The sequence below is a fragment of the Hyperoodon ampullatus genome, assembly GCF_949752795.1.
Source record: "Hyperoodon ampullatus genome assembly, chromosome: 16".
In the NCBI taxonomy this organism is placed as follows: Eukaryota; Metazoa; Chordata; class Mammalia; order Artiodactyla; family Ziphiidae; genus Hyperoodon; species Hyperoodon ampullatus.
The window spans coordinates 78,301,437-78,327,760 of record NC_136929.1 but is presented as its reverse complement, the minus strand read 5'-3'; the positions used below and the strand labels follow the sequence as shown (position 1 = coordinate 78,327,760).

General features: G+C 50.1%; 1 protein-coding gene across 1 annotated transcript in view; it reads left to right on the top strand.

Moving 5' to 3' along the window:
* ATP12A (ATPase H+/K+ transporting non-gastric alpha2 subunit) overlaps positions 1 to 26,324 on the top strand; it is a gene marked incomplete at both ends in the record, with an annotated part of 40,282 nt that overhangs the window by 11,400 nt on the left and 2,558 nt on the right. The window contains 17 exons of the mRNA XM_079721646.1: positions 926 to 1,523; positions 1,816 to 1,968; positions 4,842 to 4,901; positions 5,687 to 5,890; positions 6,658 to 6,771; positions 7,937 to 8,071; positions 8,198 to 8,315; positions 8,576 to 8,844; positions 10,014 to 10,212; positions 10,348 to 10,457; positions 12,094 to 12,228; positions 15,793 to 15,985; positions 18,052 to 18,227; positions 18,938 to 19,074; positions 21,680 to 21,830; positions 24,874 to 25,042; positions 25,137 to 25,291. Of these exons, the coding sequence (XP_079577772.1) occupies positions 926 to 1,523; positions 1,816 to 1,968; positions 4,842 to 4,901; positions 5,687 to 5,890; positions 6,658 to 6,771; positions 7,937 to 8,071; positions 8,198 to 8,315; positions 8,576 to 8,844; positions 10,014 to 10,212; positions 10,348 to 10,457; positions 12,094 to 12,228; positions 15,793 to 15,985; positions 18,052 to 18,227; positions 18,938 to 19,074; positions 21,680 to 21,830; positions 24,874 to 25,042; positions 25,137 to 25,291 (3,076 nt within the window). The remainder of the gene's footprint in view (positions 1 to 925; positions 1,524 to 1,815; positions 1,969 to 4,841; positions 4,902 to 5,686; positions 5,891 to 6,657; positions 6,772 to 7,936; positions 8,072 to 8,197; positions 8,316 to 8,575; positions 8,845 to 10,013; positions 10,213 to 10,347; positions 10,458 to 12,093; positions 12,229 to 15,792; positions 15,986 to 18,051; positions 18,228 to 18,937; positions 19,075 to 21,679; positions 21,831 to 24,873; positions 25,043 to 25,136; positions 25,292 to 26,324) is intronic.

The window sequence follows — 26,324 nt, the reverse complement described above, 5'->3', positions numbered from 1 at the left end:
CAGTGGCAAAGGTCATACCCAGGACACCTGACGGCATCAGAGGCTGCCACAGGGGCCACAGCAGCAGTGGCTGAGACAGACACCTGGCGGAAGCCGGCATCTCTGCAGGGCCATACAGTGCAGGACAGTGTTCTCTGCCTTGCAGTTGGTAGGAACTGAGATCTTTTCCAAACTTGACACCAACAAGATTAACAGCAATCTTCTCCGAGGGGGTTGCTTCCACTGGGAGTGCGGAGTCTTAACCACTGGACCACCGGGGAAGCCCCCAACTTGCTCATTTTTAAACCTGCGCCACCTCCTCTCCCCACCTCCCTCTCTCCTGGACCCCGAACCACGTCAGTGCGAATCGGGTTTGCTCTGGAAGCTTGGACTCCGCTTGCGTCCAGGGGCCTCTCTCTAGGCGTCCTCTACTCCACGTGTCCAAAAACATGGCGCAGGGGCAGCCACTCTGTGCCCGCAAGACCCCTTCTCCCGGATTCCCAGCAAAGTGGGAACACATTTCATACCAAGTTGGTATCTCCTTACACAGACCTCCCCAGGAGTCCACTGCTGCTTGAGCTGCGACGCTGGAGAACCTGTGATGTGTATCTGTAACCAGATGTCGCCGGAGTCTTCCCGTCCCTTAGGACTCAGTGACTCACTGCTGTTGTCCTGCTGCACGGGGGCGGGGGGAGTGAGGGGCTGGGAGTGGGATTTGAGTTCAAACGCTGCCCTTTCGGAAAGAAGGGAAGGGGGGTGATGGCGACTGTGGGGCAGCCCTTGCGGAGGAGGGGAGGCTCCATCCCCACGGGGCGCCTCGTCCGGAGCCCTCGGGCCTCACAGCGCCTCCATCCCCGTCTGGACCCTTCAGAGGAACGGGGCTGCCCCTCGGAGGGTCTCCAGGTTATCCCCCGGTTCGCTCTGACCCCATCACCGCCCCCTGAAGCCGATTCTCCGATCATCCGGGGCTTCCTACTGCCGGGACACCGGGAGCTGCAATCCCCACCGACGAGCAATTAGGTCTCGAAGAGAAGGGCGGGCGGGGGCTCTCCCCGGGGCGGGGCGCACAGCAGGTCGGGGCGTTGGACAGCACTGCCCACCGGGCCCACGCTCGCCGGGCGCGCAGCCGGCAGGAGGGGCGGGGCGGGGCGGGGCGGGGCGGCGCGGGCCTCACATTTAAGGCCGCACCGCCGCCCGAGCCGGACGGGCATGCGCTAGGCTGCCGCAGGAGCGAGGAGCGCGCCGCCGGCCTCGGACCCCGCCCACCCCCGGGGCCCCCCGCACGCGCCATGAGGCTGGTGCGTGCAGCCGGGGCGCGAACGCGCGGGGCGGGCGGGCTTCGCGCGGCTCCCACCGCTGCGCGGAGACTCAGGGCTGCCAGCGTGAAGACGCGAAGCCAGACGCGGGGCGGGGGCCGCGGTTGTCCTGATTCGCAGGCGGCGCGGGGCTGGCGACTCCACCGGTGCGCTGTGGTCCTGAAGCCGCCCCGGCCTCTGAGGCCCAGGAGTTCAGTGGGCGCCCCCGCCGAGGAACGGCGCGCTGGCGTGTCCCGTGGGGACCAGTTACGAGGGAGACCCTGCCCTCCTGGGGCATCTTGTCTCGAGCCGGGGAAATAACTTGCCCAGCTCTGCGCGCGCCCAGCCAGCCCTTCACCCCGGAGCAGAGGAGAGAGAGGGCGCGGGGGGCGCTGTTCGCGGGGCGGGGAGGGAGCAGCTCCTGGGAGGAGGGGTCGGAGGGAGGGCGGCGCGTCTTCCCTGCAGGTCCCGCCGGGGAGGCCTCGGCTCCGCTTCGGAAAGCCCACCTCGGGCCAGCACCGCACCTGTGCTTCTCTTTCAGAAAACAGAAATTTACTCTGTGGAGCTCGGTGGAACCGGAGACATTGGGAAGACGGACAAGGGGCATGGCAAGAAGTTCGGGGGCCTGAAAATGAACTGCTTGGAACGCAAAACGCATCAGCCGAAAGAGGAGCTTAAGAAAGAACTCGATCTGGTCAGTTGAGCCAACAGGGTGCCCCTGAGCACTGCCCTCCCCGCTGAGACCTCGCCCCTATAACCCACCTCCCACAGAAGAAAATTCAGTCTCAAGAATTTGAAAAGCCCTGAGACTTGTTTCCTTGGTTGTTTTTTTTTTTTAAAAATGGTGTGATAATATCTGCCCAGGGGTCAGGCCTCTGAAAGCTCCCTGCATTCAGGCTGTAGGCGCGCCCAGGTGGGACTCATTCAGAGGGGAGTCTCTGATTCCAGTCCCCACAGGCATGGATGGCCCAGACCGCTCTCCTTCCTGGCGGCTTCGCTGAGATGATACAAGCAGCCAGCTGCCACATTTTAGCTGATAAGATTGAACTATTTGAGGCAGAACCACCCCGGAGGAAAACCAAAAGCACTACACTTGCTAGGTTTCTGGGTATATTTGCCCCACGAGAAAGAATTTCAGCGGTAAGAGAGTTGGGCTTGGCTTCAGACAACCTTCTGCTCAGCTGAGGTCCAGTTCTCCGTGGCTGATCTGTGACTGGGAGCAAACTACTTAGCTTCGCTGAAGCTCCGTTTTCTTTAGGTAAAATGGGAAATAAACAATTTTTGTGGGTCTGTCAGGGGAAAAGTGAGATAAGAATGAGAGTGTTCTTAATGGAAGTGTTGTGTGGACGTGCAACCCTGTTTCTAGTAAAGCTGGCTGCCCCGGAAAAGAGCTGCCCTAGAACTGAAAGGTGACACTGCATCTCGGGAATGCCAAAGGGGAAACTTCTACCGTGAGTCTGAGATTATGCTAGATTGTCTGCACTTCACTGCAGACCTTAAAGCTGTGATTCTCTGAGCAGCTGGTAGTAGTGTGTGCTCATGTGTGCTGTAGAGCCAATTGTTAAACACTCAGGAAGTCTGCAAGCTGACTGATACTGTATTAGTAGCGTGAAGTGTGACTGGGGTGAGAAATCAGTAAATGCTACAAATCAGAGCTCTTTATTTATTTTTCCTGGAGAGCTCATTAAACAGCACACACCACTAGGCATTTGTCCATGTATCTTCTGATGACACTTAAGACCACAGCCCTGGAACGGGACTGACCTGAATTGAAATCCCAGTTTGACTGAAATTCAGTTCCCTGTTTTGAAAAATTGGAATTAAAAACGGTACCTACCTCTTAGCGTTGTTAAGAGGGTTACAGGGAAAGCAGGAGAAAGACTGAGAGAGTCACTCTTATTTCCTACGTATCTCTAGCAGTTAGGGGTGAAGACATAACTCGTCTTACTTGAAATTGCTAATTATAACATGAATATATATCCATTGTATCATATGCCTGTAAATTACAATGAGAACCTCCCTTGAGATTGGAGCATTCTGTGAAGATGTATAATACACAAAAATAATTTCCATAGTATTGGCCAAAGTGTTCCCTTGCTTCCTTGCTCAGATACATCTTTCTTTCCCTCTTTTTTCACAGCCTTCTCACCAGAATCCTATAATTTTTGACTGCGTACTTGGGTGCCCTTGCATCCCGACCCCTCCAGCAAGTTAGAACCTTGATGAGAACGATAGCATCCCTGGCTTCTGAAGACAGAGGCGGGTAGTGACTCAAGCCTGAGCCACCTGGTGCTGCGTGTCCCAGCAGAGTTCACTCCCGCACCCTGCCCTGCTCTCATCCCCAGAGCTGGGCTAGCAGGAGACGATAAGTGTAGTAGAGCCCCTTAAAGTCTGAGGTCCATCCATGAAACCAACAGCTCTAATCATCCTTTAACTTTTCTCTGCCCAGGACTTTGTGTACTGTGCACAGAACTGTGTCTTGGTCCCCTGACTCGCCAGCAATGTCATATTCAGTTGATACTGGTACAGTGAACGAATGAGCAAAGGCAGATCTGGCTGAGGAGAGAACAAAAAGTCTCTTTTGTTACATGAATCTTTTTTTGCATATACTTGAGAAAAGAGATACGTTCTGGTACCAGTCACAGTATAAATTTTTGTTTCAGACAATCAGAGTTTTAGAATCCTGAATGCTGGGTTTTCTAGGTGGGGTGAGGAAGACTTAGCCCCTGGGTTTTCTGCCACAAGAAGAGGCTTCTAGTTCTTTAGCCCAGAGATTCTCAAAGGGAGAGGAGAGGGGGACTTTGCTCCCCAGGGAACATTCAGCAATGTCTGGAGACATTTATGGTTATCACTTCTTAAGGGAGGACGCTGGTGGCTAGAAGCCTCCACAACGGAGTTACTGGCCCAAAATGTCAATAATGCCAAGGCTGAGAAACTCTGCTTTAGCCTAATGATTCTGTGGCAAAATTAGCAAGTGTGGGCCCCTCCGTCCTCGGCCGGTATTTATTTGGCAGGTTTTTAGTCTGAGGGCTTCCCTGACAGTGAACTGAGTCTCAAGTACTGGAATAAGGAAAGGCATGCTTCTCTCTACCAGACCGCCTGCCCAGTGAGGGCTGCATGGGTAACAGCTGTCGGGACATGAAATGGCTTGGCACTGCTCATAGCCCTCCGTGGATCCCACAGTTCAGGTCTGAGTTAAGTATCCAGATCACTGGTGCCTGGACAACAGGTGTGCTAGGATTTGCATGTGCCGGAGACCAGACTGAGGTGAAATGCATTGCTTTGCTCAGAAAAACTAAGGACAGCTACTTTGTGGTAAATGGCAAGTTAAGTCTGAACTATTCAGGGGTGGCCAGAAAATCCCCTGGCCAGTGACCTCTCCTGCAGTGAGGTTCTCTTCTCTCACTGCAGTAGCCCCTGGGACAAAGGTTCCTTCTTTTCATCCCACACTCCCTGGCCCCTCTGCCTTCCTCAGTGGTACTCCCAGCTTTCATGGGCTTGTCAAGGCTTAGGGTTTGAGTCTTGTAATTATCTAATTCACTCTGTTCTTCTTTTCATGGGCTTCAGGATGACCACAAACTCAGCAATGAGGAACTGGAAACAAAATATGGTACAAACATCATTACGGTAAGTCATCAGAGAACAAGGGGAGAGAATCCCGGGACTGTGCTCAGCGTTTGTAGAAAAGAATGAGTGACCTAAAGCTGCAGCTTTGAGAATGCCAGCCACCCACATGCCCACCATGTGAGACAGGGCTGGTTCCCCTCAGGAGCTGGGCCGTCTGAACCACAGCCCTGGCCGAGCCCTCTGTTGAGCTGTGTGCTTGGTCACAGACAGTTCTTTGACTGTGACCGCAGCGAAGCTGTGGTGACCCCAGGAAGGTTTGGATGCTTCCTCGTTGTCATGGTCAGGGGTTGCTTTTAAACCCTGTGCCCAGGACGTATTAGGGTCTTATCAAGGCCTCCTCCGGAAAGGGACAAGGCTGCAGGGCACACCATGTGCCTCATAAAATCTCCCACCGCAGAAGTAGGGCTTTCTTCTGTGAATTCGAATCTCAAATCTCAAAAGTTTTGGTGTCTTAACATCAGGAGATTTGGGTGCACCTGTTCAAGTCAACAAGAATACCTGCGGTGTGAGGAGCAGGCGATGCCTGGGTTTCAGGAGTTCGCAGTGGGCGGGGGAGGCAGATGTGTAGGAAAGCGCTCAGCAGCCACGCTGCTCCCCGAGGCGGCATGTGAGAGGCCAAAGGGCAGGCTGAGGGAATGGCGGAGTCTGACAGGCGAGGCTCCCTGGGTGGTGCAGTGATTGAGTTGGGACATAGTAACCCCTACCCACCCTCTGCAGAAATGTGACATCCAACCCAAGGGGGGAGAAACGTCTGATTTCTGTTTATTTTGGCTCTGCTTTCTCAGGGTCTCTCTAGCACCCGGGCTGCTGAGCTCCTGGCTCGGGATGGGCCCAACACCCTCACCCCCCCCAAGGAAACCCCGGAGATTATCAAGTTCCTCAAGCAGATGGTGGGGGGCTTCTCCATCCTCCTGTGGATAGGAGCCATCCTGTGCTGGATTGCGTATGGGATTCAGTACTCCAACGATAAGTCCTCTTCCCTGGACAATGTAAGGCCCTGGGGCTCCTCCTGGGTTTGCTGGTAACAGGGTGGGGGGGCGGGAGGGGTCAGCACCATGACGCAAGGGTAGAGCATTGGGCTGGGGTCAGGGGTCCAGCACTGATCAGTCACCACATGAGTTTGAGAAAATCAGTCATTTTCCCAAGTGTGAAACAGAAATTATGTCTGACTTTCTGGTGTCTCAGAGGCAGTATGAGCATGAATTTTTAAGAGGGAGAGAGAAACACAAAAGTTCCTACGTGGAAAAAAAAAATCGATATCCACGTGAAGTGTTTTTGGGCTTTCTCTCCTCAAAGCTAATTCTCTCCCTTTACTGTGGAGAGCTTCTGTGCCTGCTGATAACGGAGGGCTGAAACACAAAAACTGTTTCTGCCGCCATGATGCCGAGAGAAGGAAGCCAGATGCGAAAGGCCGCATACCGCACGATTCCATTGTTGTGAAATGTTCAGAGCAGACCCGCCCTGGATTCAGAAAGCAGATCAGTCAGTGGCTGCCAGGGCTGGGCTGGAGTGGGGAATGATGGCCAGTGGGCTCAAGGGGACTTACTGGGATGATGGATTGTGGTGATTGTTGCACAACTGTGTACCTTATTAATGATCACTTAATTATATACTTCAAGTGGGTAAATTGTGTGGCCTGAAATTACACCAGGACACTACTGCCATCTCTCTCACTGGCCATGGAGCACCCTGGCGCTAGGATCTGACTCATTCCTGATGCTTGTTTTTCTGATTGATGCCTGTCCTCCTCACCCAGGTGTACCTGGGCTCCGTGCTTGCCGTGGTGGTTGTTTTAACCGGGGTCTTTGCCTATTACCAAGAGGTGAAAAGCACCAACATCATGGCCAGCTTCCGCCAGATGATTCCACAGGTGGGTGTGGCACCCACTGTGGTGTCTGCGAGACTTGAGATAAGCGAGCATCAGGCTGGGGGAGCGGAGGAGCTTGGAGGCCTGGGCCCCCTCCCTGCTGCCTGCAAAGTGACCTAATCTCTGTGGAGCCCCTGTTTCTTCCCAGGGTTTTGAGATGATCAGCGAGATAAGATGGAGAAAAGTGCTTAGTCGAGAGCAAAGTGCGACAGGAACAGGAGTCGTTGCACAGCATCTCCTGTGGCTGCTCCTCAGCGCTGGTGAACTGTTTAGACAAAAGCAGTTCAGGTGGTTCTGAGCAGGAACCAAGGAGGCCGACCTGGGATTCTTTTTTTTTTTTTTTTTTTTTGCGGTACGCGGGCCTCTCACTGCTGTGGCCTCTCCCGTTGCGGAGCACGGGCTCCGGACGCACAGGCTCAGCGGCCATGGCTCACGGGCCCAGCCGCTCCGCGGCATGTGGGATCCTCCCGGACTGGGGCACGAACCTGCATCCCCTGCATCTGCAGGCGGACTCTCAACCACTGCGCCACCAGGGAAGCCCGACCTGGGATTCTTTCAGCCTCACCCTCTTTGCTCCCATTTCTGAGCCTCCCCGCATGTTGCCCCAAAGTGCTCTCGTTATGGGAGGCCCCCCCATCCCTCTGCCCACAGGAACCCAGGAGGGGTCCTCTAGGGAGACCGTGCACTGCTGTCAGCACGGCAGGAAAACCGCACCCTCGCTGGTCTGCAGAGCTGCTGGACAGAGGCGACTCTGGCTGGGATCTTCTGTGCTAGGAAGTGGAGACCCTTCTCTCGCGCCATTAAAGTCTTCCCGACCTGAGCAAGATTGTTAAACCCTTTGGCTCAACCTTCAGCAGTCTTCCTGGACCTCCCAGCAGGATCGTTCATCCTTAATGGGCTCCCTTCCCGCCAGGCTCAGGGCTGTTGCTTTGCTGTACCCTCCCATGGTGGAATTGTCGGGGTCGAAGAATATCTCCCTGAGCTCCTACTCAAGAAAAAATAGTTCTTAGGGTCTTCAGGCCCCAAGTAAAAGTCTTTGTCTCACTTTCTGCTGTTCTGACAGCTGCGGGCCCTGGCGCCTCCCTTCCTGAGGTTTGGGGAGGGGGCAGGAGGGCCAGCATCGCTCCAGGAGGGAATCTGAGGCCAGGGTCCTGGTGTTCTTTCGCAGCAAGCTCTTGTCATTCGAGATTCAGAGAAGAAGACAGTTCCTGCAGACCAGCTGGTGGTGGGGGATATAGTGGAGATTAAAGGGGGAGACCAGATCCCCGCGGACGTCAGGTTGCTGTCTGCTCAGGGCTGTAAGGTGAGCGGCACAGGCACCCCAAGGGTCGTGCTCGTGACCAGCTGGCTTGCTGTGGCCTTTCCAGGTCTCGGCGTAACTGGGGAAGGGACAAGGTGCCTGACCCTGAACTTGTTTCAAAACTTCTAGGTAGACAACTCATCCCTCACTGGGGAGTCTGAGCCCCAGCCCCGCTCCTGTGAGTTTACCCATGACAACCCCCTGGAGACAAAGAATATCAGCTTCTTCTCCACAACCTGTCTGGAAGGTAAGTCCAGCTGCTTGCAGGACCGCATGTTCAGCTCATAGCACTTCTCCGTCTGCAGGCTTTGTTTTCCTCTCTTTACCATCACTTGCTGCAAAGCTTCTCCAAGAGAAAACGTGGAATTGAAGAACCTAGAGAGCTGGTGTTTGGCCTTAGTAATGTCATGTGCTGACTGGCCACGCAAGCCACCAAAGAGAGGTCTGTGAGGCCGTGGTCGCTCCTAGCTGAGGACCCCTGGAATAAAATGTCTGCTTCACCTGTAGGCACAGCGACCGGCATGGTCATCAACACGGGTGACCGCACCGTCATTGGGCAGATCGCCTCACTGGCCTCGGGAGTCCAGAACTCGAAGACGCCCATTGGCATCGAGATCGAGCACTTTGTTCACATCGTGGCAGGCGTGGCGGTCTCCATCGGCGTCCTTTTCTTCATCATCGCGGTGTCCATGAAGTATCATGTCCTGGACTCCATCATCTTCCTCATTGGCATCATTGTGGCCAATGTGCCTGAGGGTCTCCTGGCCACTGTCACTGTGAGTCCGCTCTACTAGTGGTCGCACCCTGACCCTGCTAACATGCCATTCTGCTGTGCTGGGTGAGCACCCGCCACGGCTGAGTCTGCTGCGTCAGGGGCAGCTGTGGTACATTCTGAACAGACTGTTTCTTAGAGGGACAAAAAGAATTGCGATTTGTTAATATCTGAATGCATTGTCCTTGGAAACTTATATTTTCATTTTCAGGAGATCTGTCTGCAGATCCCTTAAGATCTAGATAAGACAGTCTTGAACCACCATTTGCAGATTTTCTAGAAGCCGGATACCTTCCCCCACATTTCCACTGTCCTTAAAAGGAAAACAAACCAACCAACTAACAAACAAACTCCTTTGGCAGTTTCTACAGCTGAGGGACTTGAGCACACTTTTTACCTCGCTTCTCTTCCCTCTCAGACTCCCACGGACACACACAAATGCCTTCTGTGTGTTTCTGCAGAATTGTTCAGCCCTTTCCTGTGCTTATGTCCAGGTTCAGCTTTGGTTCTCCCTGCTTAGCTCACCCTTGAACAAGGCCCTTCTCTGCGGTGCGGGCCCCACAGGCGGGGAAGAGGGCTTCGTATCTTCAGTCCTGTGTGAAGGTGGCCTGGCGCCATCCTGAGCAAAGACAGAAGTTTTTGATTCCAGGTCTCCTCTGACTCCAGCAGAGAGTAATTTGACAGAATTGGAGGCAAACAGAACCCTTTGAGATCTGCAGGGTTCAGAGAGAGGGAAGAATGTTTAAATATGGAGCTCTTAAAGTGACACAAATGCTTCTTGATTCCCCAAAGCAACAAGGTAGCCCTTTGGGACAAGCCCTTTGGCAAATAGCTGTCGAAGTCTGTCTTTCGCGTTCTTGCTTGTGAATGACAGTCAAGGTCCCCTTTGTAATTACACGTGACTTGCCTGGCTCTGGGACCTGTGGGTGCCTTAGGATCATTTTCCTCAAGGAGCAAAGGGACAAAAGAGTGTTCCACATTTAATAGAAGAAAGGACTGTGGCATATCCATGTGTAGGGCTTTATATGCTTTCTCAGTCACTGGGGCTGATGCCACTTTACTGCATCTATAACCATACCTGACACTAGTCCAGCTCTACCTGTTTCTACATTATTGAACCCGAGTTCAAAAGGGTGGTTTTTCTCCAAGCTTCTCCCTCTCTCCTCCGTCTAGGTGGCTCTGTCACTGACAGCAAAACGAATGGCCAAGAAGAACTGCCTGGTGAAGAGCCTAGAGGCCGTGGAGACCCTTGGTTCCACCTCCATCATCTGCTCAGACAAGACGGGGACCCTGACCCAGAACAGGATGACCGTGGCCCATCTGTGGTTCGACAACCAGGTCTTCGTGGCGGACACTAGCGAAGACCATTCGAGTGAGTCTTCGGGCGCATCCAGCCTGGCCCTGCGCTGCAGGCTCAGCAGAGGGGCTGGTCTGCGGCCTTGGGGTGAACAGTGCTGTTCGTGGGTGCGAGCCCAGCTCCCTTGGCATCCACTCTTCTTCCTTCCAGATCAAGTCTTTGATCAAAGCTCTGCAACCTGGGCCTCCCTGTCAAAGATCATAACGCTGTGTAACCGCGCTGAGTTCAGACCAGGACAGGAGAGCGTCCCCATCATGAAGGTGAAGGCCCTGCTCACGGTCTCAGTTGCAGCCAGAGCCAAGTCACTTTCTCTGTTCTGATCTGGTGTTTGACTTAATCTCTCCAGCTGGGTAGGGTTTATACTGTAAGAGCAAGTCTAATCACAAGACCTGTAGAAAAGTTTTTTCGCTGTAACTAGCTTCGAGAAATCTAAAAGTGCTCAGAATATTCAGTTGGGCCTTTAGAAAATTCTGTCTCTTTCCAGAAAATGAATGTGCCTTTAAGTTACTTTCCTAACTTCTTTATCAGCTAAGAAGATATAATCAAAGGTTACTTATTACATAAATGCCATTCACTGATGTTTAAAATGTAATCGGCTAGAAATAGCAGGAGGGGTCTTAGAGCGGCTTCCTCTGGGCTGCCTGGAGCGCTTCTCTAATTGCAACATACGAAACCTCTCTCTCTCCTCCCCTGCTTTCCTCCCTCTCCCTCTCCGGAGTCACTGAATCTGTGTCCTCCTGGCTTTTCTGTTTGCCATCTGTTTCCTTCATTGACTCTTACTTATAGTTTTTGTTTGCTTTTCTTTATCAGCCAGCTCATTAATTCTCCTTTTGGCCAATCACTTCTCTGTATCTTTCAAGTCCTTATCTCCAGTTCTAATTTCTCACCCAAATTCCATGCATCTCCAGCTAGCTGTGTGTGTTTCCACTTGGAGGTTTTGCATGCTAGACACTCAACATATTATACTTGTCAACTTCCACCTGTACCCAAACTTGTTCCAAATTAATATCTTATCCCCAATTTTCTATTTTTCTATGCTGTAACCATTTTACTTGTCATCCTTTTGAAAGTCATCTTTAACTGACTCCTTCCCAAATATCTAGTGAGTCAACAAGGCCTGTTACTCTTGTTTCAGAACATCCAACTTTACGTTTCTGTTATCACTAATACCTTGCATTGGAACAAGTGTACCAACCTCTTAATTGGCCTCCATGATTCTGGTTTATCCCTCCCCCGTCTTTCTTGCATGCCACTAATTTTCCTTAAATACTTCATTAGTTACATGGACTACTTCATCTGACTTTGCTCAGAAACTTTCCATGCTTCTCTATTTTCTGCTTCTCGAGTGTGGGTCTCAGTGCTTTTGCCTTTTGGGGTTCTTTACATCTGCCACATCCGCCGTGTCCACCTGTGCTTCAGCACTCATGATAGAGTTTCCCCACCACGTGCCTTCCTTCAAGGCTTTCTGGTTTCCAGAAGGCTTTCTTCTGCTCCTCTCTCTGTAGGTAACCCACCTGTCTTTCTTTCTCTTTTTTTTTTTTCTTTTGCGGCTTGCGGGATCTTAGTTCCCTGACCAGGGATTGAACCCGGGCCCTGGCAGTGAAAGCGCCGAGTCCTAACCACTGGACCGCCAGGGAACTCCCCCCACCTGTCTTTCAAGATCTAGTTCCTCACTGCTATTTTCATGAAAACTTCCTGCTCTCAGGGCTCTCACTTTTCTGAACTCCCCTAATGCCAGCAGGTGGCGCCCTGCAGTTAACAGTCCTAAGTCGGTCACCAGTTGTGCGGTAGTTGTTTCTCCAGTAGATAGTAAGCTTAGGTAACGTGTTGGTTCGTTGCAAATGATCAGAGAAGAACCAGATTATGTGCTGCGACTATTTATCTCTTGATTTGCAGAAAATTGTGGTTGGAGATGCCTCAGAAACTGCTCTTTTGAAATTCTCAGAGGTCATTTTGGGTAACGTGATGGAAATTAGAAAAAGAAACCGCAAAGTAGCCGAAATACCTTTTAACTCGACCAACAAATTTCAGGTTAGTTTTTCGTCACAACTGAATCTTTATCATCACTAGAACAGCATTTCCACCTGTGTAAGTATCCTTTGGTTAATATGTATTTTGAGTGACACTTGACTTCAAAAATAGTCCTCAGAGATGCAGGGCCTGGATGTCTGGTACACCCAGAACAGGTTTCCCTGCAGTAAGTATAGAAAAAGAATGGTGAAGGTCCTGCCCTCCCCACGCATGATCTGTCTGTGTGACGTGCACACTCACATGCACACAGACGCACCAGCACCCGCACTGGGTAACTTTGGCCAAGGAGGGGCCGCGGCCACATCCCAAAGGACGAGAGAAGGGTGGGGCGTGGGGAGAAGCAGCGCTGCCCCGCGTCTGTGTCGCGCACTTTACGTGCTTTGTCTCATTTAATCCTCATGATAAGCCTGTGAGGTAGGACCAAGTAACCCCAACTGAAGGGTGAGGAAACAAGCCTTAGAAAGCGCTGAGGTGACAGAGTCACACAAGCATCTAAGTGGCACAAGCAGTTTTCACACCTCTGACTCCTGAGTCTATGCTTTTTCTACCACAACACAGAGTCTGGGCAGTTCAGTTCAGTCCATGTTGGTAAGGCTTGCCCTTCGTGAAGACCAGTGAGCACCAGCCACACTGCTTTCCCGTTCTGCCCCGCAGGCGGTGCATAGGGATCTCCTCTCCCCTGTGGCTTAGGAAGAGAACGGCGATCCTTGCCTAGTTGTCACCCCTCATGCCAGGGGTGCCCAGCAGTCATGTTAGGACAATGAACAGTTTCTAGCCCAAGGTGCTGGCAGAGGTGGGAGTCCCTGTAGACTCCAAAGCTGAGAGTGGGGCATCGTGACGTGGTCTTTGCATAACAGTAATTTATATAAATAGGATAACCATGTTTGTGTGCAAGTTTCTGTTGATAACCCACACATTTTCTTTTTTTTTCTTAATTAATTATTTATATTTGGCTGTGTTGGGTCTTCGTTGCTGTGCGCGGGCTTTCTCTAGTTGCGGCGAGCGGGGGCTACTCTTCGTTGTGGTGCTTGGGCTTCTCATTGCAGTGGCTTCTCTTGTTGTGGAGCTCGGGCTCTAGGCACGCGGGGTCAGTAGTTGTGGCTCCCGGGCTCTGGAGCGCAGGCTCAGTAGTTGTGGCGCACGGGCTTAGTTGCTCTACAGCGTGTGGGATCTTCCCGGATCAGGGCTCGAACCCGTGTCCCCTGCATTGGCAGGTGGATTGTTAACCACTGTGCCACCAGGAAATCCCACCCACCCACACATTTTCTTTGGAAGGAATTAAGGACTGGAAAATAACTGTGGAGCAAAGATCTTTGTGGATGATTGAACAGTAAAAAATCATGGTTACCAAAACAGACAACTAATAAAATGTATGACGTAAAATGTAGAGGAAATCAGATTTCTGTTCAAAAACATAGTGAAAATAGAATGAGTAGCAATTCTAAAATAATAATTGTAACCATAGCTATCATGTGCTAATTTCCACACTTCTCACAACAGTTTTTTTAGGCAGTAGAGAAGGAGGAAACAGGACATAGCCAGCAGGGGCCAGAGCCAGGGCTCAGGCAGACCCAGGGGACCATGCTCCTAGGACTAGGCAGGATGGCCTTCCAACCATGAACGAGACTCAGAGTCCCCCTGGGGCTCCGTCTCCTCCAGGGAAGGCTTCCTCGTAGTGTGAGATGTGAGGAAAAGCGGGTCCTGTGAGGCCTCGTGTACAGAATGTTGAGGGAGAAGTGGGCTCCCCAGCATTGGTCTAGAAAGGAGAGGGTCCTTCAGAAGAGGCCACAGAGCCTCTGGGAAGCTATTAGTGTCATTTTATATCCACACACGAGCAACACTCGGCACTAAGCAAGGTGGTTGGGTGTCATGACCTTGGAGGGTCTCTGGGGCATTGTTCAACCCAAGGAAACAAAGTGGACAGTCTTAGAATAGCAGTTCCCCAAACGGAGACTGGTCCATTCAAATATTTTCCATAGTTTATGGCAATTGGAAAATTAGGACAATATTTTATAAAATTTTATATAGAGATGAAGGTATTGAATTTAGAAGATTATCCTTTATGTCCTGCATGGTTAGAGTAGGGACTCTGGGGCCTGCTGGCCAGAATTCAGGTCCCACCTCTGCCTCCTGCTAGCGGTCACTGAAGTCTCTGCACCTCAGATTCCTCCCTTGTAAAAGACAGTAATAATGGTACCCATGGCCATAGTTTTGAGGGTAGTTTTGAGAATTAAATGAGTCCATTTAATTTCTGGGCACTCAGAACAGTGTACACAATAAAAGTATTTATTATTCTTACTTTAAATGTTAAAATGCCCCACCTTTCAGAAAATGATAGTGACAGTAGATGGAGGTTTTGGGTTTGGTTGGTTAGTTGGTTTTTTTAATGTCAGTACTTGGCCACGTGAAAAAAGCTGCAACCTTACGTTTGCCCTCTATGGTTTTGTTTTTTTTTTGTACTCATCTCTGATATCCACAAGTCTATAAACGACTAGTTTAGAATCAACTGGTAGACCCCAAATGATAGAATTTTTCTTTGTAACCTACTCATTCTCTCCCAAACACTCCAGCTTCCTAAAATTCTTTCCAGGGCTTAGAAGGGTACCTGGTGTAAAATAGGGTCTAGACTTAGCCACTTTATTATTGTCTATAAATTTTTTCACAGTTTTCCCGATTATCTTATTAGGGTGCATCTAGAAGTAGAATTGTGAGGTCAAAGGGTAATGATGGTGAAGTTGTGATTCTTTTTTTTTTTTTTCTTTCTTTTTTTTTTTTTTTTTTTTTTGCGTTACGCGGGCCTCTCACTGTTGTGGCCTCTCCCGTTGCGGAGCACAGGCTCCGGACGCGCAGGCTCAGCGGCCGTGGCTCACGGGCCCAGCCGCTCCACGGCATGTGGGATCTTCCCGGACCGGGGCACGAACCCGTGTCCCCTGCATCGGCAGGCGGACTCTCAACCACTGCGCCACCAGGGAAGCCCTGAAGTTGTGATTCTTGTTACTTAGCTGTCCCCCCGGAGGCCTGTGCATGAGAGCCCGTCCTCACAGCCCTCGCGTCCTCTGTCACATCCAGGCAGTGACGCTGCCCACGTGCCTGACTGAGTGCAGGACGGCTCGGGTCTGCAGGGAGGGCAGTCGAGGCAGGAGGTAAGACAAGGCGGCGCCCAGCCCTCTGACCCCACGGTCGCCCCAGGAGATGGTGTTCAACGCAGAAGGTTTCACAGGATGACAGCGCACCTGGCCTCCCTAAAGCATCCAGTTTCTGTTTGAGAGACAGGCTGAGTTTCCCTCTGTGAGACACCCTGATTCAAATTCAGGGTGTCCCCCTGGGCTGGGACGGAGTCTAGCTCTCTGCATATTGCTTGGGCACAAAGTAGAAAGGACAGAATGCGCCTGCAGAGAGCACTGCTTCTTTATATATCAAGGACCAGTAGCCAACAGAGAAAGGGGTGTTTTTAATCTTGTCGTGTTGCTGATTTACAGATCTGTCCAGTTCAGGCCCTTAGTAGTAAAGACGGTGTCATTGCCCGATGCCACACTGAACATGCTCGACCCCTTTCCCCCGCAGCTCTCCATACACGAGACAGACGACCCCAGTGACAAGCGTTTCCTCGTGGTGATGAAAGGGGCCCCCGAGCGGGTCCTGGAGAAGTGCAGCACCATCATGGTCAACGGCCAGGAGCAGCCTCTGGACGGGAGCACGGCCAAGGCCTTCCACACGGCGTACATGGAGCTGGGCGGCCTGGGGGAGCGCGTGCTGGGTGAGCAGAACCCTGATCCCGCTCGTGAGGCCCGCGGCTCTCTGCCGGCCTCCGGCACACGAGGACACAGGCCTGTGATGTAGTGGAGTAGCTCTGGCGTCCACTTGAGTCATAAAGGAGAAATGGTCAATGTACAAGAGACACTGTGTGATGGGTAGTGTGCGGGGCGGTCCCGTCCAGATCGGGGAAATCTGGGAAGTTACTGTGGGATGGGTTGCATTTCATTCTGGACCTTGAGTGAGGGAGCTTGAAGGGAGGTGGGGAGCGCGCTCACACAGAGGGAGCCTCGTGGGCCAGAGCACGGTGGTGGGAGCGGACGGAGTGGCACGCGCCTTGTCGCGGCTGCAGGTGGACGAGGTACCACGGTCCTGGGAAACAGGGCTAGAAGGGTCGTGCGGAGGTCGGCTTGCAGCACCCTTCTTGGCGGGGACAGGAGCGGAGTGGGTCTCAGCAGGAGGTGCTGCCCTCACTCAGGCGAAAAGGGATTTGATCCCAGACAATGGGAACGTGAAGGTCACATACAGAGACTTTGTGGAGGCAGAATTGGTAAGACTTAGCAGCTAATTGGAGGGGAAAAGTAAGTTTAAAAAAATGTTGAGGGGCTTCCCTGCTGGCGCAGTGGTTGAGAGTCTGCCTGCCAAAGCTGGGGACACGGGTTCGTGCCCCAGTCCGGGAAGATCCCACATGCCACGGAGCGGCTGGGCCTGTGAGCCATGGCCGCTGAGCCTGCGCGTCCGGAGCCTGTGCTCCGCAACGGGAGAGGCCACAACAGTGAGAGGCCCGTGTACCGAAAAAAAAAAAAAAAAAATGTTGAAGTTTCCCATTGAGCAGTTAGGGAAAACGTACAGCCAGTAACTGAGAGAAGGGGGCGTTAGAGGTGGAAGGAACCTTAGAAGCACAGCCACCGTGGCAGAAGCTTGTCAGTGGCAACGTAAGGGGTATCACAGGACATGTTCTGCTGGGAGAATCGGGGGCCGATGAAACAGCAGCTCTGAACTACAGGGTGATGGATGGGTTCAAGGTAGCAGAAGTTCATACTGACGATAAGGCTCATTAAACATGGTGAAAGCTCTTGCCAGTAGAGATGGAATCTGTGGAATGTGTGTTTCTAAAGGACATTTAAGTCTGTAAAGCAAATAAAATACATAAATGAGTTGATAATGCTTGAAGCGTGCCCCACAGCACCAAGTAGTCTTTCAAGGCAGGATTGCTGCCCGTCTGAGTTGCTCTAGGACCCTAACGTATGACCTTTCCCTCACACGTGATTAAAGGCTGAGCATCATGCCCTTCCCCTGATGCCCCAGTTCCTTCCCTGGTTTGTGCAGGAGCACGTGCTGTTTTCTCTGCCGAAAAGGGCCTTCCCACCGCCCGTCCTCCCTTCTTTCCCCGGAAGACATCCGGCTCCTTGCTCAAGAGTGAGCTCACATGACCTCCTTGGCGAAGTCTTTCGTGTTCTCAGGTGGCAGAGCGTAGCCCTGCTCTGTGATGCTCACCACACTCCAGGCTCTGCATCTCTTTGTGTCTGTCCCCCACTAAACTGCAACCTCTTGAGAAGTAAAGGCTCTCCACTTCTGGGCTTTCTGTTTCCAGAACATAACAGAGAACCTAATGGGCACAGAGTAAATTATTTTGGGATGAAACATGTCTTTCCTAAAAACAACATGTGTTATGGAACTGAAGGAATTAAACAGTTCTGGTTAAACTCTAGGGCTTCCCTGGTGGCACAGTGGTTGAGAGTCCACCTGCCGATGCAGGGGACACGGGTTTGTGCCCCGGTCCGGGAAGATCCCACATGCCGCGGAGCGGCTGGGCCCGTGAGCCATGGCCACTGAGCCTGCACGTCCAGAGCCTGTGCTCCGCAACGGGAGAGGCCACAACAGTGAGAGGCCCACATACCGAAAAAAAAAAAAAACAACAACAACTCTAAAGTATTGGTAAAATACAAAGGACTGAGAGTGTATGAAAATGTTCCTTCTTTCTTTCATTCATTTTTCTTTTTTGTTCCTTCTTTCTTGTGTCATTTCTTATCCTAGTTTCATTGACTCCCAAATTTATACCCATTTCAGGTTTCTGTCATCTCTACCTGCCAGCAGACGAGTTTCCAGCCTCCTATTCATTTGATGTAGACACAATGAACTTTCCTACTTCCAACTTCTGTTTTGTGGGCCTCTTATCGATGATCGACCCGCCTCGGTCCACCGTCCCTGATGCGGTCACCAAGTGCCGGAGTGCAGGGATCAAGGTGGGACTTACACATTCCTGAATTAACAAGTCCTCCATCGATGTTGGATCCCTTTCTAGGAACATTTGTCATGGGAGAGTCAGTATTTAGGTCTCTTCAACTAAATGTCATTAATTCCCCTTTTTTTAGTCTCCACTTTCACTGTACTAAGATTTCAGTAACTGTCCCATAAAAGCAAAGTGATTGCGTCTGTGTGGAATAAACCACAAGAGTAACTGCAGCGAGCAGAAAGCTGTGTCCCTGTGCCATGAGGTGGTCACATCTTGCCCTATACTGTGATAGACAGTAATAGGTTTTATTACTTAATCTCGAGGTCTAGCTTCCATACTCCATTTCCCTCATGATATAAAAGCCAAAATATTAATTCCATTACCGTGTAAATTCCAAGGCTGTGGAGCATCATGAAGCTGCCCAAGGAGACATCCTGTCAGCCCTTTCACAGATAAAGTTATGTCCAAAGGAAAGGCTGGATGTCAGAGGAGGAAATGTAAGAAGCTTAGGAGAAAGGGTAGATCTAGTGGGATCAGTGTGCCCTTCAAAGACAGCTGTTTCTTTGACCTAAAGATCAAGGACGGCTCATTAGGGCAAACCATAGTCATCCCCAGCCGTGCTGTATGGGGCCATGGTGGAGCAGACGATACTGAGTTGTCCCTGCTTGGGTACCTGAGTCCCTCACCGTCCACATGCCCTTCTCATTGTTTATGTTCTAGATCATCATGGTTACAGGCGATCATCCAATCACAGCCAAAGCTATTGCCAAGAGTGTAGGTATCATTTCCGCCAACAATGAGACAGTGGAAGACATTGCAAAACGCCTCAACGTTGCTGTGGAGCAGGTTAACAAGCGGTGAGCTCGGAACCCACCCAGCAGAACTCAGGTTCTTAGCCACGGGGCCCTGTTGCCTCTAAAGAGCCCCTTCCTGGCAGACGTCCTCTCGGGGTTATGCGAGGCTGCTTTACTCTATAGTGTATGTATCCATTCCTTCCTCAGAATTTCATTGAGCACCGGACATGTGCCAGGCATGGTACTGATACCATGAGGGTTACCTGTATGCATGTCTTGTGTGAAATTTCAACCCAATGAAGTAGATCTGAAAGCTTCAGTGCCTAACTTAGCGTGAAGAAACTGAAGCAAAGACTTTACAGGAAATTACCAGCCACTGATGCAGTTGTATAATCAAGAATATTGAAAACACTTTGCGTTCCACGTGCCCTCCTAGTCTGCATCTTGCGTGTTTATTCCATTGGCTTCATAATGTGTAGCTATGGAAACATACTTCTCTTTACTTTTTACTTGGTAGTAAATAGAATGGAAGCTTTGTAAGGAAAGACTTTTTCTTGTGTCTCCTGATTCTTTAAATCATGTTCATCCTTTAGTCCAGTCATCTGTCCATTTATTCTGTATTCTTTCAACAAATAATTGTTGAGTGCCTAGTGTGTACCAGGCTCTGTGCCAGACACTAGAGCTATAGCAGAAACAGACCAGACACTCTCCCCACACTTGGGGAGCTTTCCATTGAGCCAGAGGGGAAGAAAAATAAATTAATTGTGATGTGGTAAGTTCAGTGAAGGGCACACAGGGACAAAGGAGCTGGCAGTGGGAGCCTGGACTGTTGATCATTTAAGTGAGTCAAAGGCTCCAAAGTCTTAGTTTGAAAATTAGTGTCATTGGCTTTATTATACTTTCACGCATGTGGGGAAAAAAGGGAAAAACCAAAGAACCTCTTCTAGTTTACCCAAGCATTTATGCCTTTCAGGAACACAGAGCTGTCAGGTAGTGACTTACTACCAGGGCAACAAATTGCCAGTTAAGACAACCAAACAGTTGAACAGCCTATGGGCATAGCAGCAATATCTGAAGTCTAAGGGTCTTCCACTGCTCCTTTGTGTCAATAGCATTCATCTATGAAGACAGGTTTGGAGCTTTTGTTTATCTGTTTTGATTTTTTTTTTTTTTTTTTTTTTTGCGGTACGCGGGCCTCTCACTGTTATGGCCTCTCCCGTTGTGGAGCACAGGCTCCAGACGCGCAGGCTCAGCGGCCATGGCTCACGGGCCCAGCTGCTCCGCAGCATGTGGGATCTTCCCGGACCAGGGCACGAACCCATGTCCCCTGCATCGGCAGGCGGACTCTCAACCACTGCGCCACCAGGGAAGCCCCTGTTTACTTTTTTATTTATTTATTTTTGGCCGCATTCGGTCTTCGTTGCTGTGCATGGGCTTTCTCTAGTTGTGGCAAGCAGGGGCTACTCTGTTGCGGTGCGTGGGCTTCTCATTGCGGTGGCTTCTCGTTGCGGGTCACGGGCTCTAGGGGTGCGGGCTTCAGTAGTTGTGGCTCGCGGGCTCTAGAGCGCAGGCTTGGTAGTTGTGGCACAGAGGCTCAGTAGTTGTGGCACACAGGCTTAGTTGCTCCGCGGCATGTGGGATCTTCCCGGACCAGGGCTCGAACCCATGTCCCCTGCACTGGCAGGCAGATTCTTAACCACTGTGCCACCAGGGGAGCCCCATATATATACATTTTCTTACCAGAATATAGGAAGTCCTGTAGTTTGAGTCAAGTGCTAGAATTCCAATATTTAGCACCGATAGGAAAGAACAGACCTAAAAAAAAAGAAAAAAAGCTCAGAACTTTTAAGAATGAAAAAGGCATGCAGTGTTTTGTACTTAAGGATGTTTAAGCTGAGATTAGAAGGCTGAAATGTGGAGTGTTCGCCAAGGGAAGGGAAGTCGACGTAGCAGGACGTGTGAGGCCTTTGCATGGAGAGTCCGGGGGCTCAGAACTGAGAAGCCCAGTGGGCTGCGGGCAAGAGTCAGAGGGGACAGACGGCACGGGCTGCACCCAGCCCTGCAGACCGAGCAGGGATTCCGGGGTCTGCTCAAAGCACAGTGGAAGCCTCGGGAGAGTGTTCACAGGGGACAGCACAGTCAGATCTGCACGCTCAGTAGTTTCTAGAACCTCACTTTTATAGTCAGCAGATAAAAGCTTTCCTCAAAGAAGACCTCAATAAACTTTTCTCCCTGCATAGCTCATGGCATAGCAGACACTATAAATAGGAAATAAACAACACTAAAGAATTGTTACCCATGTGTTCAGGCGTACGCTGGATTCTAGGACCCAAAACGTACAAACAGGCAGGTTTTTTTACCCTCCTTTTACTTGTTGAGTAAAGCATTGCCCCAGGAAGTACCACCTCTCACACATTCCTGGAAGGAAATGGCTAACTGGCTTTTTCCTACTGTTGACTGACGCAAGGAAATGCCTTATTTGTCAGCCTTAGTTCACTGTCTTGAAATGAGACCAAAGTATCCCCAGTACTCACACGCCCGGTTATCCCACCAGAGGACTAGATGTCAGGACTTTGGGTTCCAGGTAAGATCAAAGAGGTTCAGCCCACCTCCCGCCCAGAACAGTGTTTCAACCTTGGGCCTCAGCCCGTTCCTGCTGCCCTTCTAGGGACGCTAAGGCCGCTGTGGTGACCGGCACGGAGCTGAAGGACATGAGCCCGGCGCAGCTGGACGAGCTCTTGGCCAACCACTCGGAGATCGTCTTTGCCCGGACGTCCCCCCAGCAGAAGCTGATCATTGTGGAGGGCTGTCAGAGGCAGGTGAGTGGATGCAGCGCCGGGGGAACCTTCCAGGTCTGTCACCATCCTGCGGGGACATGCAGCGCTGAGCGCTGGGCCCCCATCCTCACCACCCCACATCTCCACCCGTCGGGGCTGGCCCTCTGCTCACTTTGGGGCCTTGCTGCAGGCTCCCCAGGGCCTTGCAACGGGGAAGTTTGGAGCTATGGGGGATGTGAGTGGACGCAGAACAGAAAGGGCAAAGCCATAAGACAGGGTACCCACTGTCGCCTGCACACACACTGGGTTTTTTCCTTCCAGTTGTGTCGAGATATAATTGACACACAGCACTGTATACGTTTAAGGTCTGCAGCATAGTGATCTGACTTGCATATGTCATGAAATGATTATCACAGTAAGTTTAATGAACAGCTGTCTCATACAGATACAAAATTAAAGAAAAAGAAAATCAAATTTTTTCCTGTGATGGGGACTCAGGGTGAATTCTCAACAGCTTTTCTGTAATGTTGTAATGTTACATCCCCAGCACTCCTTGTAACTGGGAGTTGGTACCTTTGACCCCCTTCCTCCAATTCCACCTCCCCGCACCCCCCCACCTCTGGTAACCACAAATCTGATCTCTTTTTTTATGTGTTTGTTTGTTTGTTTGTTTTTACATATAATTGAGCTACAACACTGTTAGTTCCTGGTGTGCAACATAATGATTTGATATTTCTTTACAATTCAAAATGATCACAACAATTAATTCAATTACCACCTGTCACCTTACAAAGATATTACATATTGACTGTGTCTCCATGCTGTACATTTCACCCCTGCGACTCATTTATTTTGTAACTGAAAGTGTGTCTTCATCCCCCATGCTTGTTTCACTCAACACCCCCACCGTCCCCTCTGGCAACCACCTGTTCTCTGTATCTATGACTGTTTCTGTTTTGTCATGTTTGTTCATTTGTTTTGTAGATTCCACATATAAGTAAAATCATACGCTATCTGTCTTTCTCTGACTTATGTCACTGAGCATAACACCCTCTAGGTCCATCCACGTTGTTGCAACTGACAAGATTTCGTTCCTTTTTTTAATGGCTGAGTAACATATTTACACACCACATCCTCTTTATCCATTCACCTATTCATGGGCATTTGGGTTCCTTCCATATCTTGACTATTGTAAATAATACTGCAGTGAACATCGGGGTGCATGTATCTTATCTAATTGGTGCTTTTGTTTTCTTCAGAAAAATACCCAGAAGTGGAATTGCTGGATCCACTGGTAGTTCTATCTTTAAATTTCTGAGGAACTTCCATACTGATTTCCACAGTGTCTGCACCAATTTACAGTCCCATCAACAGTGCACAAGGGTTCCCTTTCTTCCATATCCTCGCCAGCACTTGCTATTGGTTGTCTTTTTTTTTTTAAGTCTTTATTGAATTTGTTACAATATTGCTTCTGTTTTATGTTTTGGTTTTTTGGCCACGAGACACGTGGGATCTTACTTCCCAAACCAGGGATCGAACCCGCACCCCGTGCATTGGAAGGCGAAGTCTTAACCACTGGACTGCCAGGGAAGTCCCTGGTTGTCATTTTGATAATAGCCATTCTCACAGGTGTGAGATGGTACATCATTGTGGCTTTGATTTGCATTTTCCTTATGGTTAGTGGTATGGAGCATCTTTTCATGTGCCTGTTGGCCACCTGTATATCTTCTTTGGAGAAACGTCTATTCAGGTTCTCTGCCCAGTTTTTAATTGGATTTTTTACTTTTTTAATGTCAGGTTGTATGAGCTCTTTGTATAGTTTGTATATTAACCCCTTGTTGGATATATCATTTGCAAATATCTTCTCCCATTCAGTAGGTTGCCTTTTTGTTTTGCCGATAATTGCCTTTGCTGTGCAAAAGCTTTCTGGTTTGATATAGTCCCACTTGTTCACTTTTGCTCTTGTTTCCCCTACCTGAGAAGAGAGATCCAAAAAAATATTGCTAAGACTGATGTCAAAAGTGTGCTGCCTATGTATCCTTCTAGGAGTTGTACAGTTTCATATCTTATATTTACATTTAAGTCTTTAATCCATTTTGAGTTTATTTTTGTATATGGTGTGAGAAAGTGGTCCAGTTTCACTCTGCATGTAGCTGTCCAGTTTTCCCAACATCATATAGTAAAGAGGCTGTCTTTCCTCCATTGTATATTCTTGCCTCATTTGTTGTAGATTAATTGCCCACATTAGTGTGGGTTTGTTTCTGGGCTTTCTGTTCTGTTCCATTGAACCATGTGTCTGTTTTTTGTGCCAGTACCATACTGTTTTGATTACTGTAGCTTTGTGGTATAGTTTGAAATCAGGCAGTGTGAAACCTCCAGCTTTGGTGTTTTTTCTCAAGATTGTTTTGCCTATTTGGGGTCTTTTGTGGTTCCATACAAATTTTATAATTACTTATTCTACTTCTGTGAAAAATGCCATTGATATTTTGATAGAGATGGCATTGAGTCTGTAGATTGCCTTGGGTAGTATGGTCATTTTAACAATATTATTCCAATCCAGGAACACAGTTCATCTTTTTATCTGTTTGTGTCATCTTCAGTATCTTTCATCAGTATCTTATAGTTTTCTGAGTACAGGTCTTTTACCTCCTTAGTTAAATTTATTCCTAGGTATTTCATTCTTTTTGATGCGATTGTGAGTGGGATTGTTTTCTTCATTTCTCCTGAGAGCTCGTTGTTAGTGTATAGAAATGCAACAGATTTCTATTTACTAATTTTGTATCTATTAGTTCTAATAGTTTTCTGGTGGAGTCTAGGATTTTCTTTGCTTAGTCTCAGGTCATCAGCAAACAGTGACAGTTTCACTTCTTCCTTTCCAATTTGGATTCACATTGGTTTTATTTATTCACACACATCTTGTTTGGAGCTTGTTGCTCTTGCTTCTGGGATTTCCTGTCTTAAGCTTTCCCCCCAAACCCAAAGCGGGCCTTCATTTTGGCTCTGGCTGACCTCGCAGCCTCAAGACAAAGGGAGTGGGTGGGCCCTGCCCAGGCTGCTCACTCACCTCCTCTTGGTGTCCCCACAGGATGCTATTGTCGCTGTGACAGGGGACGGAGTTAACGACTCCCCGGCTCTAAAGAAGGCAGACATCGGGATCGCCATGGGGATAACGGGTTCTGATGCAGCCAAAAGTGCAGCCGACATGGTCTTGCTGGATGACAACTTCGCGTCCATCGTCACAGGGGTGGAGGAAGGTGAGTGGGGCCTCAAGGGGTCTTAGCGAGGGCTGGGGCCACCTGCGAAATCAGAAGCGAGTCCTATAAGGAGAAACGTAACGTCTTTGCCTAGGTCGCCTGATCTTTGACAACCTAAAGAAGACTATCGCATACACCCTGACCAAGAACATCGCTGAGCTCTGCCCATTTCTGATCTACATCATTGCTGGGCTTCCCCTGCCCATTGGCACCATTACTATCTTGTTCATCGACCTGGGCACAGACATCGTAAGTAGCCCTAAAGGGAACAACAGCGTCTGATAACTTCCCCAGGTGATGGAAACTTCAGAGTCATTACCTTCAAGAGCAAGAGATGCACTAAATCAATGCTTCTCAAACCTCGACGTGATGGGGCCTGAAGTTCTGCATTTCTGACAAGCTCTTAAGTGATGCCGAGTCTGCTGGTCTGCCAACCACACTTCAAAGCAAAGGACTAGAGAGATCTGTCAAATGTTTGAAAATTAAAACCACTGCACTCCATATAAGAACTTTTCAAGACATAAGTTCTTCACCATTCCTTAAAAGCATGACATGGGTCAGTTTCAGCTCACATGCCTCCCTTTTCTTTTGAGAAGATGCAGATGTCACCACAGTGGTCCCTGTCCTGCTGGGGGCCCCGTGGCTGAAGTGATAACCCACAGCCGCCCCTTGTTAAGGAAAAGAATCTGTGACCTGGAAGCCCCTCACCAAACACAGTGAGAAGTAGCCATGATTAACACTCTGTAAAGCTGCACACTGACCTACAGTAACGTCACCTAAACCCTCTCCCCTTCTCGGACGAATCCCTTTAAGAAAGCTTCGTGGCAGTTATTCCCGTGGCTCTGGCTTACACAGGTGACAGACAGCGAGCAGAACTCATAGCCCTGCAAGTTGCCGCCTCCCCCCTGGTCTCATGGGACAACTGCAGGGCACCCTCCACGCTGCAGGGGGCTGGGGGTATCTTTACCTTAGTGGGGAGCTGAGGCCCCAGAGCCTGCAGTCAGATCACTTTCCAGGCCGTTGAAGTTGGCTCATTTTCTCCACTCTAGTGGTTCTTCCAGGCATCACCGGGGAACTGGTTAGAAATGCAGATTCTCTGGGGCTTCCCTGGTGGCACAGTGGTTGAGAGTCCGTCTGCCAATGCAGGAGACATGGGTTCGTGCCCCGGTCCGGGAAGATCCCACATGCCGCGGAGCGGCTGGGCTCGTGAGTCATGGCCGCTGAGCCTGCGCGTCCGGAGCCTGTGCTCCGCAACGGGAGAGGCCACAACAGTGAGAGGCCT